General features: G+C 31.4%; 2 protein-coding genes across 7 annotated transcripts in view; one reads left to right on the plus strand and one right to left on the minus strand.

Moving 5' to 3' along the window:
• LOC143238607 (RNA N(6)-adenosine-methyltransferase mettl16) overlaps positions 1–947 on the minus strand; it is a 35,312-nt gene extending 34,365 nt beyond the window's left edge. The window contains exon 1 of one of the 5 annotated variants that reach the window (XM_076478972.1): positions 854–947. Coding sequence is in view for 1 of the 5 variants with exons in the window: in XM_076478971.1 (XP_076335086.1) it covers positions 868–898 (31 nt within the window). In the remaining 4 variants the exon portion in view is untranslated. Of the gene's footprint in view, positions 1–619; positions 741–806 lie in introns of those variants that run through there. The other 4 variants (XM_076478971.1, XM_076478973.1, XM_076478974.1 and 1 more) reach the window with 4 other exon arrangements.
• The window catches only part of LOC143238608 (lissencephaly-1 homolog), an 81,263-nt gene continuing 61,077 nt past the window's right edge, over positions 877–21,062 (plus strand). For both annotated transcript variants that reach the window (XM_076478978.1, XM_076478977.1), the window contains exons 1-2: positions 877–1,008; positions 6,575–6,780. Coding sequence is in view for 1 of the 2 variants with exons in the window: in XM_076478977.1 (XP_076335092.1) it covers positions 6,743–6,780 (38 nt within the window). In the remaining variant the exon portion in view is untranslated. The remainder of the gene's footprint in view (positions 1,009–6,574; positions 6,781–21,062) is intronic.

Raw genomic sequence — 21,062 nt, forward strand, 5'->3', positions numbered from 1 at the left:
GTGAACTCCAAAACACACACACACACACACACACAAAGAAACATTTTTATGCCAAGTGTAAGTTTTTAACCTTTTTTTTTCTATACAGGGTATTAAATTTCTGGATTTATACTTCTGGTCAGTTGAGTAAACAAAGGTTGAGTCAGAAGGCCACATTCTTTAAATTTATAGTATAATTATAGATTAATTAATAATTTTATAGTAAATTTAATACTGAAGTTTAGTTTCTGATTATGCAATTCAATTAACAATGAAAAATATGCATACTATAAAATTGATGTACATAAAAACAGATCTACCATCTTATATACATTTGGCATTTAAGCTACATAGCTTTTAAACGCTACCGAATACAATAATGACATAATTTTAAACGAGTGAATGATACTCAATGTTCGACGTAGAATTATATTTATAGCACTACTACTAGCAGTAGTAACCTCATGACGTACGCCAAAGGTAATACCCGAAACTACTTGGAATTTATCAACCTGCTTAAACTTACTGTACATTACGCTTGTAAATTTAAGCACACTACAAGGTAATAAATAAGTTTATTCACCGATTACTACATCTGGATTACTATAGTTATCGGTACTAAATACAGCATACAACTTACAATGTAGATGTGGTTAAGGTAATATTGTCAATTAGTTATAACTTTTAAGTTATAGGTAAGTTTTAGACGTTAGAATTAGCTTTAAGTAAAGCAACATATAAACTAGAAATTTTACTAACATGAGTATTTATAGTATTAATTAAATATACTCCTATTATAAATGAAAAATAATGCTAAATTTACAAACCGCTTTATTTTAAAACTTCAATCACTCAAAAATAAATTTTACTTAACCTTAAATTACTGACACTTAGGTCCAGCAAAAAGCACTAGCGCCATCTGTAGTAGCGTGTTTTCGCGTGAATCGATATATTTGGTGAGATCATTCAATACTGCAGTAAGGACTGAAGAGACTAAATGTGGTTCAGCTGGAAAAGTGGAAGCAGGAGGTAAATGTTAAGTTATAATCTATGAAACATTGTATCTTGCGTAGTTTTCGCAATGAAGTAATTTTCTTGTCACAACTGTATAGCACAAAGATTATTTTTCGTGTTTAACACGAAATATTAAGTGTAATACAACTACAAATCTGATATGAATTTTAAAATATTTAAGACTTAATAAAGTTAACACAATTTAGTGTAACTATAAAAATGAAAATTTCTTTACTTTTGTGTTAATATAAAGTAAGTTGAGATATGACGTACACAAAGTATTATGATATGAAATTCACATTAATATAGTAATAGTTGTAACTAATGAAGCTGCAACTGGCATTACTAATTACAATTTAGTTTGTTTACAAATATAGCTTTATTACAAGTTACAGTACTAAGTGTTATTATTAGTGCCATTATTTTGCTGTCAGCAAATGTCTGTTAATTATTAAACATCATGCCATGGGGTTGTTTGAAGAAGGAAACTTTAGCCTTATTCCTAGATATTGTGTTGAATTGTTGTTAATTAACTTCATTTCAACAAATAACCTTCTATTAATTCTGTATTGGGAGGTTTTAAGCTGTAAAAACGTTAACTAGGATTACATGGAGTCAGATGGTAAAGGTGATAGTTTTAAAATTAACATAGGAATCATTCCATGCCAATTCACCTAGAAAAATAACTTTGCCCAGTTCAAGTCACAGATTTTCTTGAAACAAATTCAAGCAAAAATTTCATTTTGGTTTGTTTAGCCATGCAAAATCCTAAAGCTGTACTGCATGGCTGAACAAGTCAGTGAAGATTTTGCTTAATTTTTTTCAAGGAAATCTGTGACATGAACTGGGAAGCCCAAGGTGAGTTGGAATGACCTACAGAACAATTCTCTATATTAACTACTGATGAATGTCATTTAAAAGGTTCAAAAATGGAAGTGTTTTGAAACGAGGGCTTACTGTGTAATAATTTAAAGGTTTTATTCTTAATTGAAATCAAAATAAATATTTTTTGAAATCTCATAGAAGTTAAATATGATGCTGTGCATGTGAAAATCATCTTTGGTTGATTTGTAAGATATCGTTGATTGGAAATACTTGTCTGAAGGAGGAAATGTCTACTGTAGGGACACGTTATGAGGAGTATAAGGATTGTATGTTCAGGTTAGAAAAAAACAATCATTCCAGACCATGTTCATACAGCATAGGGAGCTTGCAAAGAAAATGAAATGTAATTTTAAAAACTATTAACAATTTAGAAAAATTCAAATAGCCCACAAAAATTAAAGTCTTAGAGACATATAAAAGTAATAGAAAACATTAAGAAATTGTAAAGGACATATCAAAACAATTAGAAAAAATTTAATAATACTCATTAAGGTTAAAGAGTTTTGAAATTAAGTATATTAGGGAAAACAATGTTCAAATGAGAATTGAGCTTTTAAATTTCACAGGAGTCCAAAAATGTGAATATTGCTATGTTACAACATCAATAATGATAATTTCAAAATATCGCAAATTACTGTCAGGTATAAGTTTTTTGACAATTGTTCCTGGCAGCTTGTGGCAAACACACACACATCGAGTGATCTTAATCAAGAATGACTATAGATATTTTATTCTGGTCATTTTGTTGAGCTTAAAGACAAATCATTCTTTAAGTTAAGTGATAGGTGATTGTATCTCATCAATATTCCAGTTTTTACAATGTGAGGTACTTAGTATTTGAAAGATCATTCCTCCTTGTCAAACATCTGGACACTGTTTAAAAGTTAATGTGGTTGATGATTATACAATGGCATAGTACTGCCTTTTTTATTATCAGTTCTTACTAGAGAAGGTGCAGGTTAGATTACATAAGAAGACTTCCTAGAAGATATATTCTTGAATGTAGTTAGTGTTAAAGTAAAGCTGGTAAAACTTAAAATTGAAAATCTGAAAAAAGTCACCTGGGCTACCTGGTACTTATTCTAGGGTAATGAAAACAAAGGATCCATATTATGGGTCATTAATCTTTGTTTTTATTGAATCTATTAATAATGGATAAAGGGATGGAAAACTGGAGAGTTGCCATTGTTCCACTGATTTTTAATGGTACAAATATATATCACTAGAACATGGACAAAAAAGACAATTTAGTTTTTCAAGATTGCTTTTACACATACACCATTGAGAAAAGCAACAGGAATATTTAAATTGAGTATGATGGCCTTAGGTTGAAATCATTGGGCTACTCAATGTACACCAAAGATTAGCATATAGAAAAATGCTAATTGGACCTATAAATCCTATTATAAGTATTTTAATTGATAGTTTTGAAATATTAACAAAGATTTGTCTGAGGTTCTATTGTTATGAAGTTACTGAAATTTTAAAATGTAAACATTGAAGTATCAAAAATATAAGTTGTTCATGAAGTGTTATCACAAGTAAATGAAGATTGAGAAAAAGATATCACTTGAAATCAGTGGAATGGGTGGGGATATGCAACAAAGTAGGTGGATAGTTGTCTGCTTTGGCCCTGTAATTGTGGTAGCTAAGTTGAGCTTTGACCACGTGTCTCAGAATGGCTGGTGTGGGTATTAGTACATTCAACCTGTAGATGTCCTAGGAAGGTTGAAACATTGTTCTCTGCTTTATTTGTAAAAGTGTTGATACCTATACCAGCCATTCTGAGATACATTTTTTTATTTCAAGTTGTTAAATTCTAAAGACAGTATACCAGGAGAAATACACAGAAATATATCAAGAATGTTAAAAGTGAACAGGACTTGATGAGAGTGTATATGGGAACCATTTTTGTACAACAGTGTACAAAAAGGCTAGCAGAAACACTGCTCAAACTGGTAAACTGAAGGAAACATGATTCATCAATATATACTACCTATAACCCTGTTTTTTTACATAAGTATATTATATATATGTAGAAGTATAGGCCATTGTCTATAGTACTAGCTTCAGTTTACATATGAGAGATATTTTCATTAATGTGGGTTGAATGATTAATTGTTCTTCCTTTACATTGTATAATTGACAATTTGATGTTTTAGTATGGTGGAAATTTTGTTGTATTTCATAGAAAATGGTTTATTTTTAAATACTGACTGAATCCTTCTAGCATGTTGCTAATATTAACACTCCTACGGAAAAGCGTTTCTAGTCCTGATTTCTCCAAGCCCATTCCCCTGGCTGTGGTTTCGCTAGATAGTAGATAGGGACAGTGGGAATCTCGTTAATCCATTCATTAATGGATTTAAATGGCAATTTTATTTAAATACAAAATTATTAGCCTAATATTAATAACCTTTCAAGTTGCTCTGGGGCCTATTAGGCCCCACTTTTCGTAGGAGTGTTAAGTAACAGCATTTGAGTCATTAGGAAGGTGATGGACATTATTTGATTGGATACTGATTTTCTAGCCAAGTAGCCAAATAAATGTAAATTTGACTGTTGAATAGTTTATTTACATTTTTATTAGTTTCACATGACAGTGTGGGACATGTCACCATAATATTTTTCAAATGGTAGACAAACTGCAGACTAAGTAAAATGCAATACTGCTATGCTAACTAAAAATATAATTTTAGGTGAATACTCATACTGTAGTTTATGCTGTTTAGTGGTTACAACTACCAATAATATTTCTTGCTAGAAATGAAAGAATTGTATAGTTTTAAAACTAAATATATTCAAGACTAACAATTAGGAAGGATATTTGAAGTCTACTAGACCCAGTATTGAATGTAAGAATGTAATGTCAAGTATTGTGATGCTAACAAAACAAGAAACCATTCAGTAGTGTTTATAGAACAAACCAATGGTGCATTGGTGGTAATTTTGGCAGTTACACTATGCAATTAATGAAATCATTGTAATGGATAATCAGTTAAACAGAATTGTTATAAGAGGTTTGTTCACTTGGAGGTATAACTAGCATGAATTAACCAATGATAACTTGTATAAAATATTAAGGAAGAAATAAACTAATTTTTTATCATTACATAGATTGGACTTGAATTTTGTTTTTACCAAATAATGTGTATGAATCCACCCAGTGCTAGAACATGTTACAACAGTATAATCACTGATATAACACAAATACTTTACACATTTGAGTATAGGCTTCTGTTTGAGAAGTACATGTAATAATTGTATGTTACCCACTAACAAGAATTGTTAACTAAACAAATTATAAATGTACAATACACAATGGTTCTAAAATCATGTACAACTTATATTGATAATTAATGTTGAAAAATGTATGTAATGTCATTTACATTACAGTAGTTAATTTGACACCATGAATTAAACATTTGATGCTCTTCTGCAATCTTTTATTTTTTTAATCTTAAAGAAGTAATTTAGTGTTTTCATGTTTATTATGCCTTTACAAAATTTGCAGTTTTATGATAGTAATGTCAATCAAAATGGAGGTGTTTATGCTTTGGAATGTTTAGAAAAAAGGACTTTACCTGTATGTCTTTTTTTGCAGATGTATGTTATATTGGCTGATAAGAAAACTCAGGTTCTAATTCAACCATAAATTTATTGTAAGAAATGTGCTTGCATTGTTGTTAATGAAGTAAACACACAGATATGAGTCATATGAACTTGGCATCTTGACGCAAGTGATTTTCAGTATACACATTTAAGTTAAATTTAACTTAAATGCATATACTGAAAATCACTTGTGTAACACATTTGTTACAAATTGTTTTACAGATTGTTCTTTCCACCTTTAAGAAACTTTATATTTAAATTCTATTCTTGTAACTTAAATGCATATACTGAAAATCACTTGTGTCAAGATGCCAAGTTCATATTACTCTGTGTGTTTACTTCATTAACAACAATCCAAGCACATTTCTTACAATAAATTTATGGTTGAATTAGAACCTGAGTTTTCTTATCAAATTGTTTTACAGATTGTTCTTTCCACCTTTAAGAAACTTTATATTTAAATTCTATTCTTGTAACTTAAATGCATATACTGAAAATCACTTGTGTCAAGATGTATATATATGAAACTAGTATATGTTGAATTCTTGAATTATAACACATTGTTGCACAAAGTTAATTCTAAATAATTAGGATTGCTTTAGAATCTTGTCACATACATTGTGTGTAAACCATAAAATCAGCTGATGCTTATTTTATTCCCAAACTAATAATCTGCATTGGTCAGCAGGATGTAACTGAGTCCTGTTATGTCTGTGTTTACATGCATATAAATAATAAAATAATTGCATGTTTGGAACAAAGATGCTTGATGAATAGACAAACATTTATTTTCACATATTAAGAATAAAACTACTGCTCTTATACTTTGTGTGTGCTGACACTGGTTTAGCTTATTCATAGTTTAGATGTTAAGGAGGCGATGTACATATCAATGAATTATGTGTACATTGGAATATGGTATATTATTACAAATTTTTATTCTGTATAATATCCGTTATGTTCTTAATGATAAAGATTAAATTTTATGTCTATCGATGAGCTGACTAAGTATGAGTTGAAAAGATTATTTTGTTACTGCTCTTCAGTGTAAGTGATTGACTGGTTTCTATAATTTATCTTACAGGAGATGACCATGGTTCCTTAATATTCCCATCATTGTGTGATTTAGATTGAGCATATTTTCAAGCATAGTGTGACTAAGGCTACAGAGCAGTTGTCCCCAATATTCATTGTGTTACAAAAATTTCTATTTATTTTCTTGTGTGGATATTCTCTCTGTGAAGGCCAAACTATGAAAATGGTGTTATCTCAGCGACAACGAGAAGAATTGTGAGTATAATCTGAAAATGTGTATTCATAGTGATTAAAAGTGACAAAACAGAAGTATGTGTATCCCAGATCTGCAATTTCTCATTTTTCTAAAAGTTTTGAAAATTTGAGACATTCATCTTAATTTTATGCATTCCACTAAATGTAAGAGTGAAATGGTTTTTTGAAGTCTTGTCAAATAAACTGTTTTGTACATTAACTTTTGTGTTATTTTAGACATACCTGGGAGTTATTACTGAAATGTTGTCGTTAAAATACAAGTGTAAACAATTATGAGTACATAAAACATTTTGAATATGAAGATTAGCTTCTTTTATTGTTATTAACTGATATCTAGAGACTATTGAAAAGACATTTTTACAATGATAAGTTTAGTTTATTATCAGAATGGCACACAATTATAAATGAGTGGGTAAGCTGCATTACTGTAATGTTTTTCAAAGTGACATCATGCATAACTCTGTGTATGAAGAATGTCCTATAGCATATCAAAGACTACTGTTGTCTTACATGTATATTTTCTAGTTATAATACTGGTAAAATGCAATATTTTTTTAATGTTAATGATTATTTAAATTTACTAGTATAAATTGTAGTAGTTTCTTTCCAGGCTTATGCTTGGTGTCTACTTCTCACAAAGCATATCTAAATTAACTTAGACTAGCTTTTTTTCAGATTTTTACTATTTCAGTAGTAGATCTTCATTATGGCAGAAGTGTTTGCCATAACTTTAACCAAACAATTGCCTTTATATTTCTCGTGGGTCCTACAGTATGTCCTCCAGCTGTGGAAATGGGCATCTTTAGTCGGGCCAGTTATACACATGGAAATAACAGATTTCATACTTCTTATTCAACTTCAAGGATGTTTTTCACCTTGCATTCTGGCTTTTATGAAAAAACTCTACTGTTCAATTAGATTAGTCATGAATTTATGCTGGTTGGTGTTGACCAGCTGCTTTCCCTCTAACCTGTCACTTCAAAATTAAGGACAGCTAATGCAGGTAGGCCTCAAGTAGCTGTGTATGAAAATCAAGAAAAGAAAATATAGTTTTAGTACTTTTTCTTTGTTCAGATGCTTTAGGGAAGTGGCTGGGCTATATACTCAGATTACTTCATTTATTTATGAATTTGTGGGTGCTTTAGAGTCCCTCTTTTTTCACAACCAGTTGTCTTATCTCCAGTATTTTCATTATTTCCTACTGCCTTCAGACATAATTCATGTAAATCTTTTGGATCAGTGGGTTTTTTAGCAAAGAAAGCAATCGAAATGACTTTGGATTCTTAAGTTTTTCTTTTCTCTTTTATTCCTGTGCAAGTTGTTGCTTTCAAAGATTTATACATGAGATTAGCCATTTTTTGCTTGTTTCCTTAGTATTACAAGACCTAGGCTTTAAGCTAAAATGAAGCTCCGTAGGCCTAACTTGTATAGTAAGGTTCTATTACATTTGTAGTTCTATTATAATATTGTTTAATTGTCTGTTATTGTTATAAGTAATACATAATTCTATTTATGTAAAGAATGTACAAGTTTCTCTTGTCAATGGACAAGTTGCATATCACTTATAATTTCTTCCCTTTAATGTTGCTTCAACACCCTTTCACTCAATGTTTTCACAGAAATCTAAAGTGCTTTAATTATGACTGACTTTCAGTCATGTTATGATGAGTCGACTGGTGAAATTTCACTTGAAGTGTTTACTCCAGTTGTAAGTTTTATCTGTCTTTATTTTGTTTCTTCAATGTTTTTCAACAGACCATTGATATATCTATACAAGAAGCCTCTTGGATGTATGGGTGTCTTTCTCCTTTCTTCTTGTACTCTCATGATGGTGATTAATCATTGATAAATTGATTTGGTTTTTTTCCTTTCATGTAAATTCATTTCTTATAGATCCTTTCAACATCTAGTATGTCGTTTTTGACATTTGTTGTATCTATCTACGATTTTAGGCTTCATCATTGCTAATTATTTGTTGCCTGAATTGTTAAAAGAAAACCTGTCTTCAAGGTTAAGTGGAATTAATATTCTCCCAAAACTCCACTGCAGTTCTTGTATCAGTACCACAGAAGCATAAATGTTTCTACTTAGTCTGATTTCTAGCCTTTAATCCTGTTCTTCCTTTCAGAGGTGCCTTGTCTGTGTTCTCAAATTTTGTTTTGATCACAGAGCAATATAATTTTCACAACTCGTTGTGCCTTTGTACTTTACATTAAAAGATAAGGAAAATAATTATACAGTGTATTTGTATGCTACTTGTATGTGTTCACAAATGCTGTTTAGCAAAATACAGTAAACATACATTAATATTCATACATTCCTAAATTTGTTTTCTGTCTGATATTTACCTAGGGACATTTATCACAACAGAAAATAAACTTAACTGTTGTGAACTTCACCAACTGAGCATTTTCATACACAATAATTTTTTGCTTCATATTTTCCTATCTTACTTTGTCATTATATAGTTCCTGTTACATACCTTGACTTTTGTATGATAAAAATGTAAATTTTCCTTGGTTCATCTTTTTAATTTTTGCTAAAGAGTTATATATTCACTCAACACATTCATTATCTGTGAGTGAGTTAATGACTGTGTGATTAAACAAGTGCAGTTACATCCATTGTTTAACATTAAACAAAGCTTAGAAAAAAGGCTGCAAATGACAAAGGACAGATGGAATGTTTTTTGCCAATCCTTTTCTGTCTAAAGCTTGGAACATTCAGGAGAGCAACAGGATGTTTCCCATGCTTGTAATCCTTTCTCATTCTTTGACAGATGCTTTGCAGTGTTGTCTTACTTGAACAGAGCATTTCTTCTAAGATTATACTTGTGTTTGCATACAGTAGACTTCAGACTTGTGATAAACCTATCCTGTCACTCTTTGGATAGAATCCTTTATTTGCAAAGTTTGTTGGGATTCTTGCCAGTGAGTTCCATCATATTTTTGAGTTGTTTCATCAGGTACATCACCTAGTAATGTTTATAGTTGCAGATTCTTTTCACCTTTAAATAATATTTTAAAGGCTGGCATTTATACTTGCCTGAGTATCCTCATGTCAACACACCTGTTGCATTTTCATCAGCTATACATGTGACAGTCAAACCCATTCCATACAAATAGCACCTGCCTGATGCTTTCATGATGTTTGGTTAGCTCTTTTGAAGACAACATGGCTGAAGTTGTTTAATGATGTATCCTTTCTTTCCTCACTAGAATTTGATGTTATATCCTAATTCCTTACAGAGGGTTTAATGATTTTTTTTCTTTATTTAGTGTAAAGATTACAGTACATACTTATTTAGAGGCATTTGAAACGTATATTTTTATCAGTCAAAATGAATTCATATAAGGTCTCTTCTCTAGATGGTCTTATTTTTATATTTCTGTTTCCTACCCTTGCCTGGGTCTTTCTGAAAGTATTACCTCTGCAGCTAACATATACTTTACCCAGATACACACACAGGGTTGCTGACTGCTTAAGGATTGCTCATAATCTACAATAATTATTGTTGAAGAGTAATGGTATAAGAAGCAAGGTGGAAAACAACTGATCAAGAGTAATTTGATAAATTAACTGTATATGTTTCTATAGGCAAATCATTAATTGAAGTTCATGTTAATAATGAAAATGTAGGTTTGAGTCAGTTGATGTAAAATAATGCAAAACATTATGTATAAACTTTTGCCCTTTTTTATGCTTCTTTACATTTAATTTATTAATTTGGTAAAGAAGGTAATTGATACTAACTTCAACTTGTACATGTTCTTATTGTTAGTCCTTGAGCTAATTTTAAAAGTTATTAAAATGACTCCTGTTCCAAAATACATAATAAACCAGTGGTGAGAAATTAAGATATTAATGGTGTTTTAAGTTTGAAAAACTCGTGTACACAGTTGGACTTTCTTGTTACATTTTACAATAGTTGCTTACAATTATTTGTTACTACTTTCAGCACTTATGTAGTCAAATAGTTCAAATAATAGTTGAAATGTGTAGTTTAAATAAGTGGACAAAATATGCTAAAGATTGTTTGAGTCTAAAATTAAAAATTATTTCACAGTATGATAGATATAGTTTAATTCACTTTGCCATGTATGCTACAACTGAAGGTCAGTAGTCGGGTAATAATGGGTGTGATCTAGTGCTCTAACAACTACATGACTTTTGCTGGTTACGTCATCATGTCTCATTTTACATATTGTACACACATTATATTTTTTACGTTTCTGTATTGCACTGATGAATGTTTTTTGTTTACAAACTAGTAAATGTAATCATTTATGAAAAATAGAGAAATTATATTTGAACCATCAAAAGTAAAAACAACTAACTTTTAAAAAAATGTAAAAATTTAATTTTAATTAATATTTTTTGTAGAGATCTAATGTGGACTTAGATATTGGCTGTTTTGTTTGTTTTTTGCAATATTTTGAAATTAATAAGCAACAAAGTTCTTAAATGCTTTAACTTAGATGGTTTCCTTACTTGGTGATTTCTAGAAATGTATTTAATTCTGATACATACATAACAGTTTCCAATTGAAAACCCAAAAAATTACATGATTGAATTTTCATAGAGTAATAGCAAAGTAATGCCCATCACTTGACCTACTATATTAAGATTTTTAATTGTTTTAATGCAAATTAAAGCTTAGATTGACTCCCACTCTAAATGTCACATAAATATTGTATTTTGGCACATTTAGGAGTATTCACTATTGTTGTTTTTTCATACAAGTTTATTAACATAAATAGCCTAAAGAAATAACAGTAATTTCCCTAGCTCTTACATATATTGGTGTATTCAATAAATTCTTTCATTCTTTCCTTGCCTTGAGCACACGTTCCCATCTAGAACAATGTTATGATAGTTTAGAATGTTTTGTCGGAATATGAAGAAAGAGTATTTCATGTGTGTAAAGGAATATAAAAATTTGTCCTTTTGATTTTATTGTGTATCTTAAAATGAGCCTATGTAGTGAGTGTTAAGTAATAAGAAAAGGTGTAATTAAATTTAAGGTAAGAATATTTAAAACTGCAAGAAAAGAATTTTGAATTCATGTATTAAAGGGAGTAAAACGTTACTAGTCTGATATGGCCAGAACTACCAAATTTTCAGTTTAGTTTACTATGAATTCCATATATATACAATAGCCTGAGACAAGTGTCATTTTCTTTGTAAGAAATTTGCTCATGTGTGTAAAATTCATCTCTGTTTAATTCTTAAAACTTGCATAAGTCTTTATCAGGTTTAAGATTAGCATATTGTTGATCAATAAACTAATAATCTTATAATTTCAGTGATAGTCTATTTTAAATTATTTTACAGAAAAAATAGTTTAGCACTTATGATTTCAATCTCAACAGAAACATTTTGTTCATTATCATTTGATTAATACAACACTAAATAACTGAATATTTCAATCTACAAGTTAGTTATTTAGTGTTGTATTAATAAAATAATGAACATAATGCTTCTGTTGGAATTGAAATCATAAGGTTTAATGTAAAGTTTAATTGTTATGAAATCAAACAGATGTATTTGGGTAAATGACTTTGTCTTGCCACTTAGAATTCTGTGGCCTTTATTCTAACTATGCTGTTCCAAATGTCAGACCATGTGTTTTAAGTATTTCATCATATATATGTAGACTGGATAACCTATCCAGAAATTCTGATTTAGTTTGTATTATATTCAATACTTCAGGAATAAGTCAATTTTGAACTGGTTAACCTGCCCATAAATTTTGCATCTGTGTCACATGTTATAATAAATATTATTCATAATTTTTAATACAGTGTAAAAGTCATTGCAATGCATATAGTTATGTAAATATTTATGATATGTAATTAATTATTATAACAGGGAAGCAACAGTTGGACTAGCATAATTTCTCTAAGCCACTTTCTTATGCCTAATACATCACATAAATTTTTCTATACCCCTTGTCTATATTACCAAGATGTGTAAGAAATGAACATCATCAGCACATAAGACATGCCAACATCTGCATGTTTTTCATGAGTCACTTCTAAATAAAGTTGTAAAGGAAGGAGTTTGTGAACTTTCAAAGAGGAATAGCATTGATTGAAACACTGGCAGTACAGCTATTTGAATGTCCAAAGCATTTCATTTATTCTTACTCACATTTAATGTGGGAAATGTAAGAAGTGGAAGATCCATAGATGTGCTGTTTTGGTATATTAGTCCAAGTGCTGTAAAGTAATCACTTTATTTCATGCAGCTCTGAAATAGATTTTTAAAATGTATGTGTAATAATAAATCCATCAGTTAGCAGTTTAATCAGGCTTCATGACTGGAAGTCAGCACATCTAATATTTGAAGAAGCTCTAAGCTTTTACATTTAATGGCTAGGTATCAGCTCTGATAATGCTTTAAGAAGTGAAATTGTGGTGATAATGAAAAGTCATCTATAATGTGTTTAATCCCACTACTCATGTTGGTTTGAACAGACAAGTGTGGATTTAAGAGCAGCCTGAAAACCACTGGATATGACTGTCATCATCTCACTCATGAAAAGTTAGAGGTTTTTTTTCATGGTTTTATTCTATTTTATAAGTAATAATTGAATAAATAGTTATATTATTTGACATGCAAAACTTACATTTGGAATAAAAACAATATAAAGTTTCAACTTTCCTTAAATCTTTCATTAAAATTTAATGCTGGTACTTTTGATATTAGAAATGTCATATTTTGAACAGTGAACCTCTTGTTCAACCTCAGGCATATCTGGACATTTTTTGATACACTGTAGAATTTTTGAAAATTTCAAATATGCCAGGTTCTGGTTACAAACTGAAAAAAAAATATAACTTGTATGGAATTATTTTAACTCATCATAAAAAGGTATACTCTTTTTTTTTTAATGATAATTTTTCCACTAAAAAGACACTATTTGTACATGCTTTTGCTAAGACTACATGTATTCAAATATTTCAAAAACATTTTTCTGGGAAACTTTTAGACCTGCTATTTACCAAATCATAAAATATACTTTAGAGGAAATGATTAGGACAAAACATGAAACTTTAACATGTCACCTGCTACTAAACAGAAATGCTATCAATTTAATACAAATATCCCAATTTGGGTATTACTTTTGTGATTCCAAATTCAAACATGCAACAAAAATAATGGTAATCAAGTGAATAGCAGTCAAATGTAGAAATAATTACACAGACAATATGTTTATGCAACTCAAATTAACATTTATTCTATGTAATTTTGCTTCTTTTTGGAATAGAACTAATTTTTTTCAACAGATTTATTGACAAGTAGTACAATAACCCATTTCAATGGTGGCTCAAGGATGACATTTGTAAAATCCTTGCAACTACCTTGGTTTTTCAAATAGTTTCTTGGTTGTGGAGTAAACCTATTTTATTTTTATTTTGTTTAAGCAATAGCATGTAAATTTACTGTGTATTAAGTTTGAAAAAAATTGACCAAAATTGGGAACATTTTCTGCTTTAAAAGGATTTGAACTTTTGTGTGTGTTTGACCTATATAACGTTTTCAGACTTTGTCTGTGAGGTGGTCATTGATAAGCCAAAATGAAAAGAATTGTTTTAGACAGTGTGTGACTGTTGTGTTATATATGAATTATAACATTTTCTCTGGTAAAAGCATGTTGAACATATGAAATTAAGATAAATACATCTGATTCCATGAAGCCTAGATAAATTACCCTTTGTGTTATAATGCTTGTGTACCACACACCAACAATAAGTGGTAAGTTACAGAAAAGTTTCTGAAGAAAGTCTAATATGTTTACAGTTTCCAGAATATACATAATTTTTTATAACCTCATTTGAAGTTTTGCAGGGAGAAGGTGTATTTTATTAAGCACAACCACCATACAAAAAACTGAAATTACACAGTGTAACTTTTCATGAAGTTTAGTTTAACTGGTATCTATCTCTAACTGTTTTTTTTTTATTCTATTTTTTAATTCTATTTGAATATGGAGTACAGTTGAACCAAGTGCTTTAAACCAATGGTTTTCCATTTATTTTACTTGGGACCCACCTGTAAGCATTCATGATCAATTATAACACAGAAAAAGTAACTTCAATGCAAAAACAAATCTGGCTACCAAATGGAAATGGATACATAAACTATTATTTATTTCCAAAGACTGTTTTGAACCCTTTCACACATTATGAAGTTTTGGATTGTGACTCATGGGATGAAAAATGGTGTTTTAAAGAAAACTTTGTGTCATTGAGTGTTATTTCATGTGGTTACATACACTTGCTTAAGCTTTCTGTATCACATTGTGTAGAAGCAGATGGATTTTGTATACTGTACACCAAGTTTTAATACTGGTTAGGAAGTCCTAGAATATGTTGAATTCTATGATGTAAATCTCAGCTATAATTGAAGTATGTACAGAGTTAACTCTATTAAAGCTATAATTCTCTAAGTTAAAAGTATATTGTCCAATATGAAGAATGCAGGAATGCATTTGCAGAAACGGCAGCTAAATCTATCTGCTGTGGCGCTATCACCACTGTGCCTATTCTGTACATGGACTATGGTCTTGTATTCAAGTCTCAGCTCCGTGCCAGCTGGCAGTCCACTTGGAGTGAGCAACAAGACAACAAGCTTTTTCAAATAAAACCCTATATTGGGCTATGGCCATCTAGCTTCCGTAATGTTCGGAAGGAGGAAGTTGTTCTAATTAGACTACGCATTGGTCACAGTTTTTAACTCATCGTTTTCTTTTATCTGGAACTGATGCACCAGTGTGTAGTTTGTGTAACACTCAGATCACTATAAGCCACGTTTCACTTTCTTGCCATCGTTACGACTCTCAACGACGGCACTATTTTAAATATGTTCTGTTCCAAGGTTTGTCTGTAGCATTGGACAGTGTTATTGGTGATGGTGACACTGTCCACCTTGATAAAGTTTTTAGTTTTTTCATGGCCATTAATCTTTTTAATCTCATTTAAGTGTTGGATATTTATTCATTACACCTTTTTAATTGTGGTTCCCTTTTCAGAGTCTCAATCTCTCTAGTTCAATTTGACATTGTAAAATGGCCAGAACATTAAATAACTCGACACCAGGACTGGAAAGGCCAACTTCAGGTGACTAACGCTGCTGTTTGAATCACCCTTTAGTTGTCCTGGCGAGTTGTTATTACAATTTTGGTGCGTGTCTTTTAACACTTTTATTACTTGACCTTTTGGTACTGGCTATAATGATGCATAACCCGGAACCAGGACTGGAAAGACCAACTTCAGGTGACTGACGGTGGTTCTTGTACTTGCCTGTTAGTCTTCCTGGCAGGTTATGATCATTACCATTCTGCTACAGGAAGTTGTTTACAACTTTGTAGACTGGATGTCAACATTTGTTTTAAGCCATTTTATGTTTTTAATTGCTGTTTTGTTTTTATCTTTGTTTCCTTTTACAAATTTTACTACATTTATTGGACATTTGGCTAATTTTTATTACGATTTTGCTATATGTCTTTTACCACTTTTCTTATTTTACCTTTTGATAATGGCTGTTATGACAACATAACCCGGAACCAGGACTGGAAAGGCCAACTTCAGGTGACTGACGGTGGTTCTTGTACTTACCTGTTAGTCTTTCTGGCGGGTTATGATCATTACCATTATGCTAGAGAAAGTCCTTTACAACTTCTCTTACTCTGCTTTCTCTCTTAACCTTGTAGACTAGATGTCAACATTGGTTTTATGCCTTTTCTGTTTTTCAATGATGTTTTGTTTTACCATCATTTCCTTTTATGTATTTTACTACATTTAAGTTATTTTTACCTTTTTACTGGATGTTTGGCGCAGATAGCCTAGCTGCTTTGTGCCATAAAACACTAAATCAATCAATCAGTCTTTTATTTGGGACTGATGTACCAAAGTGTTGTCTGTGTAACACTCAGGTCACAATGAGCCACATTTTACTGTCTTGCCGTCGTTACAACTCTCAACGACCGAACAATTTTAAACATGTTTTGTCCCAAGGTTTATCCCGGAACGTTAATATTGTTGGCGATGGTGGCACTGTCCACCTTGCAAATATTTTTAGTTTTTTAAAGGCCATTAATCTTTTTAATGTTGTTGAAGTTGGACCTTTTTAATGTGATTCATTTTAGGAATTAAAGTACAACTAGATCGATATGAAATTAGAAATGGCCGTGACGTCAAATAACTCGAAACCAGGACTTGAAAGGCCAGCTTCAGGTGACTAACGCTGTTTGAACTTACCCGTTAGTCATTAAAATTATGCTACAGAAAGTCCTTTACAACTTGTATTACTGTAGTTTCTCTCCTACTGCTGTAAACTAAATATAAAAATTGGATTTAATGCTATTTATGTTTTTTAATTTAGAAATTAAACTTTTTGTTTTACCTTGATTCCTTTTTACGAATTTTAATAATTTTACTTTAATTTTAACTTTTTACCAGATGTTTGGCGCAAATAGCCTAGTTGCTTTGTGCCATAAAACACCAAACTAACCAACCATTCTTCCATCTGTCTTGTAAGTATTTAACCACGATGAAACAGCCGCACTGCACATTTTCTATTATCAGTTTTACTGTTTCAGTACAAAAACAAACAAACATGAGCAAGTATTATTCTCTGACTGAGAATGAAGCAGTCTCCTACTGAGTGCTTGTTATACTAAGCAATCCCCAATCTCATGTAAGTCGCACCCTATGGATTTCTTTTCCTTTCTGTAATTATTTCAGAAAAGAGTTCATCTTAGTAATTAATCAGCAATTGATCCTCCTTCATTTTCATATGGAATTCTGGCTCTTGCTGATGTAAAGATAACATTTTCCTTACCTGAAAAATGTATTTCAGATAGATATTTATCTTTCTTCACACACACACACACACACACCCCTCTTGTGTATTTACTTTATCAGGAAGGAGTCTATGATCATGTGCTAGTGCTTACGGAGATTGTCGCACATTAAGGTTGAGTAGTCTTTCTGTTAAATGCAGCATAATGGTTGCTACATCATTTGTTTTGTTTTTTAAACTTTGTACATGCTGGGTCTATCTAAATAATGAATGAGATTTGCTGTAAAGTTCTTATCAATGCTACAAGTGTAGTTCGCTGCCAGTTGTGATTTCATTCATTTAAGTCAAATGCTTAGTCCTGTTTTGGCTGCACATTTTTTTCACACCTGAGGTGTTTTTTTTTATTTTTCATACCTTTTGTCAATACACAAGAAACCACAGTAAGAAAGTTATACTCAATAGTAACCAATACTAGCTTTAGGATCGCAACCCTGTTACCTAAAACAGACCTGTACTTTACAGAACAACCATATTCTTTGAAGTGCATGATGGTAGTTTTTCTTTTTTCTAAATCAGTATTAATAGCATCCTTTATAAGTGATGCCATGTATCTAGGTTAACAGTTTGTCATCAGTACCATACCATCGGTACATCCTGATCAAGAATTATCATTTATGCTAATTGCTTAAGCTAAAACCACGTGATAGGTAATGTTCTTTAATTAGGATAATTTCATAAATGTCAAGAAACATATGCTCAAAAGTTGGGAGTGAATAATCAAAATTAACCGTCCACCCGTATGATTGTTTTGAAAACTTTAGTTTGTAACTACAAGTCTAGTCTGCTTATCCTAACCAATACTTGTGTATCTGCACGTACTTTCACCCTATAGTTTTGCTACTCTAAATCAGCTGTATTTACTATGAGTGAGAATAAACTAGAAACAACCCACTTTTACTCTTAGAGGTAAAATTCTAGCAAAACATTTAGACCGGTAGCTTGTGATTTTTGGCTTAGGCGTGCGCAAAAATTTTGGTCAAAACTGAACGATTTTTGGTGAATATCTCTGTACAAGTCATATATTTACACCAAACGAGACTCCTAACTGTATATTGAAGAGGTATATCATTGTGCCCAATTTGTATGCTTTCCTATTAATTAGTTTCCGTACCTCGATGCGAAGAAGGAAAAGAAGAAATTCAATGAAATTTGCAGATATTATATCTTGAGTATTGCCTTGAGATTTGGAATACGAAGTTCCATCAGAGTGCATCCATTGAAAATACGCGATACTTTGAATTACCGCAAGCCGAGCTACAGAAGTGTAAAATCGCTAAAGTATCACTCCTGTTAACACAATGAGTTCTGCAGGTTGTTTTGTCTACACGTCACTCTACCGTGTGTCTTGATAAATAAACCAAACTTCCATCTTCACTGTTTGTTTATCATGTGGTTCTTAAAGTAGTTTATTAAACTAAATAATTACATAGAATTTTGGGATCTCTAACGACAGTAATTTAAATAAATAAAGCATCCGTCTATGAATTATTAGGTAAAGAATCTTCTGAAAGCAATGTTCAAGTGGGTGTACTTATGCACTAATTGTAACTAAGCAACCGTGTAAGTTTGGTTTGATGTGAATTTTGCGCAAATCTACACAAGGGCTATTTGCTTTAGCCGTCCCTAATTTAGCAGTGAAAGACTAGAAGGAAACCACTCACCACAACCTCTTGGGCTGCTATTTTACTAATGAATAGTGGGGTTGACCGCATAGTATAAAACCCCATGGCTTAAAAGGCGAGAATGTTTGTTGGGATGGAGATTCGAATCTGCGAAACGCAGATTGCGTGTCGAGGGCTCTAACCATCTGACCCTTCTAGGCCGTCTTTGTTTGTTTGTTAGTACAAAGAAAAACGCAAACCGCAAACGAACTTGACAGGGATTCAGTTTATAGAGAGAGAAGAGAATTCCCTCCCCAACTGGAGTGATCAGAAACGTTGTGGTTCCTCTTTGTCTCCTCATTTGAGATATTATTTAACTGTACTTGAAACTTTGCCTGAATTTAATTTTTACTTGTTTAAGGTGAAGTGCGATGGGGCATTATAAACTTAACGGGTGAGAAAGAGCGAAACAAAGGCGGCACTGAAGAAGTGAGCCAGGCCAGAGCCCAACAAGCAGATGTCAACGTAAAACGGCCCGATTCAGGGCTGGGCAGTAGTTACTACAAAGCATACAATGGACTGTTTATCTTGTGCCCACCGCTTGTATCAAAACCTGGTTTTCAGGTAGGCAACCTTATAAGTAATGTATCATTAAATATCCTCTAATAGTTTTGTTCTGCTGCACATTTTCATAAACAACTTAGGCCATAAATGTCAGAAGGTAATATATAGCTTTTGTAAAAATTGCAAAAAAAAATTTTAATTCCAAAACTTTACACTCGTGTCTGTTTCGTTGAAATAGTTTATAGCTTGTAAACATCGTATAGTTTACCTTTGAACACTCACTGTGAGTCTAAAAGTTAATCAGATTTTGTCTATGTTGTGTATAGTACCAATACTTTTGTTACACCGTTAAGACATTTGTAGGCTACACATATTTCATTGATAAGTAGTATTCAGTGAAAAAAAACTGAGCCTTACAATTTGTCATGTGAAATTTACTAGTGATTCATTAACGCAGTATTTTCACGTCATGTTTTCAATCTATATTATGCTACTTGTATTTTATCACTGTGGTTTGTGCATCTGCCTTTTTCAAAGGGCATTCGCATCTATCGGCACTCCTTTGTGCTTCCAGTCGTAATTAGCATATACGTGTACACTGCTTGCTTCAAGATGCGATGTTTTCTTGTACGATTGCGTAGAACGTTAGATTCTTTTTAACTTTGTATCGATTCATTTATTTTCCCATCTTGAATAAGTAGTCGCATTTTTTTAAATATGTATTGCCTCTGATTTATTTGTTCGAATAAATATTTGTAGAGTGATTGTAAAAGATTTTCATATTAGATGAGAAATTAAACTTGATCGCGTCCTGTTGACTTTGAACCTGTTATTTTGTTGACCTAAATTGGAAAACCTATATTTTTGTTTTGATTTCTTTTGTTTGCCAATTCTTTATTTATAGGAAGGGACAAGATTTAATTTTTGTTTTTGTTAATTTTAACCAAATGTTTTGAGCATTGTCGGTACATTTTTGCTTATCTATGTATGTTAAGGTCGATATTTTAGTACTTTTCATGTGTACTTATAATTAATTCATTAAAAATAATTATTGTTTCATTAGATAACATTTTTTTCCAAAAAAAAAAAACGTTGGGGTGTTTTGCTCCACCCCACCCTAAGTATTTTGTGAAATGGCGCTACTGGAATTCATTACGCTATTTTTTTAAGTCAAACCTATTTTAGTATCTGAGAAAGCGCTCTATGTAGGGACGGCACAGAAACCTGTATTAAAGCAATACAAAGGTC

This window comes from Tachypleus tridentatus, chromosome 13 (genome assembly GCF_004210375.1).
Source record: "Tachypleus tridentatus isolate NWPU-2018 chromosome 13, ASM421037v1, whole genome shotgun sequence".
Classification (NCBI taxonomy): domain Eukaryota; kingdom Metazoa; phylum Arthropoda; class Merostomata; order Xiphosura; family Limulidae; genus Tachypleus; species Tachypleus tridentatus.